The sequence below is a fragment of the Eimeria necatrix genome, genomic scaffold (assembly GCF_000499385.1).
Source record: "Eimeria necatrix Houghton genomic scaffold, Enh_scaff3689, whole genome shotgun sequence".
Taxonomy (NCBI): Eukaryota; Apicomplexa; class Conoidasida; order Eucoccidiorida; family Eimeriidae; genus Eimeria; species Eimeria necatrix.
In genome coordinates, this window is record NW_013654179.1 from 1 (window position 1) to 1458 (window position 1458).

At 28.3% G+C, this 1458-nt stretch overlaps 1 protein-coding gene across 1 annotated transcript; it reads right to left on the reverse strand.

The window, feature by feature from the left end:
- Positions 1–38: 38 nt before the first annotated feature.
- Positions 39–254, reverse strand: ENH_00048100 (MGC78958 protein, related; the record flags this gene model as incomplete). The annotated part of the gene is made up of 1 exon (XM_013581115.1): positions 39–254. One exon carries the CDS (start codon positions 252–254, stop codon positions 39–41), a length of 216 nt encoding a protein of 71 aa, XP_013436569.1.
- Positions 255–1458: the final 1204 nt, after the last annotated feature.

Here is a 1458-nt window from a genome sequence, read left to right on the forward strand (position 1 = left end):
ACGTGCTGCTGCTGCTGCTGCTGCTGCTGCTGCTGCTGCTAGAAGTCGGCGTCGAGCGCGAAGCTCTGCTGCTGCTTGTCCTGCACCATCACGCCCGCCTTCTGGTAGTCCCCCACTCTCTTCTCGAAGAAGTTCGTTTTTCCTTGCAAAGAAATTAATTCCATAAACGGAAAAGGATTTGCTGCGCCGAAGTGCTTCGCCGCCCCCAGGCACTGCAGCAGCCGGTCCGCCACGAACTCGATGTACTGCCCCATCAGCGCTGCAGCAAAAGGCACAAATGTTTGCTTTTTGTTATTTGTTTGTTTATTTGTTTGTTTATTTATTTGTTTATTTATTTGTTTATTTGTTTGTTTATTGTTTGTTTATTATTTGTTTGTTTTTGTCTGTTTGTTTGGCGCGTTTTGATGGGTTATTTGCTTTGTTTGCTTGTTTGCTTGTTTGTTTGGCTTGGTTTTTGTTTGTTTGTTTTAGTCGTTTATTTTTTTCTTGTTTTATTTATTTATTTTATTTGTTATTTTTTTTGTTTGGTTTGTTTGCTTGTTTTATTCTTTAATTTGCTGTTCGCTTGTTCAGGGTGGTTCATGTTCATGTTCAAATTCAAATAATTCAAATTCAAATAATTCAAATTCAAATAATTCAAATTCAAATTCAAGCAATTCAAGTTCAAATAATTCAAATTCAAGTTCAAACAATTCAAATAATTCAAATTCAAATTCGAAGAATTCAAATTCAAGTTCAAATAAATCAAATTTAAATTCAAGTTCAAGTACAAATAACTCAAATTTAACTTCAAATAATTCGAATTCGAATTCAAGCAATTCAAATTCAAACAATTCAAATTCAAACAATTCAAATTCAAGTTCAAGTTCAAACAATTCAAATTCAAATTCAAGTTCAAATAATTCAAAGTTAACTTCAAATAACTCAAGTTCAAACAATTCAAATTCAACTTCAAATAATTCAAATTCAAATTCAAGTTCAAACATTTCAAATTTAACCTCAAATAATTCAAATTCAATTTCAAATACTTAAAATTCAAGTTCAAATTCAACTGCAAGCAATTCAACTTCAAACAATTCAAATTCAAATAATTCAAATTGAAACAATTCAAATTCAAATAATTCAAATTGAAATAATTCAAATTCAAATAATTCAAATTGAAATAATTCAAATTCAAACAATTCAAATTCAAATAATTCAAATTCAAATAATTCAAATTGAAATAATTCAAATTGAAATAATTCAAATTCAAATAATTCAAACAATTCAAATTCAACTTCAAACAATTCAAATTCAACTTCAAACAATTCAAATTCAACTTCAGTTCAAATTCAAACAATTCAAACAATCCAAATATAACTTAAAACAATTCAAATTCAATTCAAATTCAAATAATTCAAACAATTCAAGTTCAAACAATTCAACTTCAATTCAAATATAACTTCAAACAATTCAAAT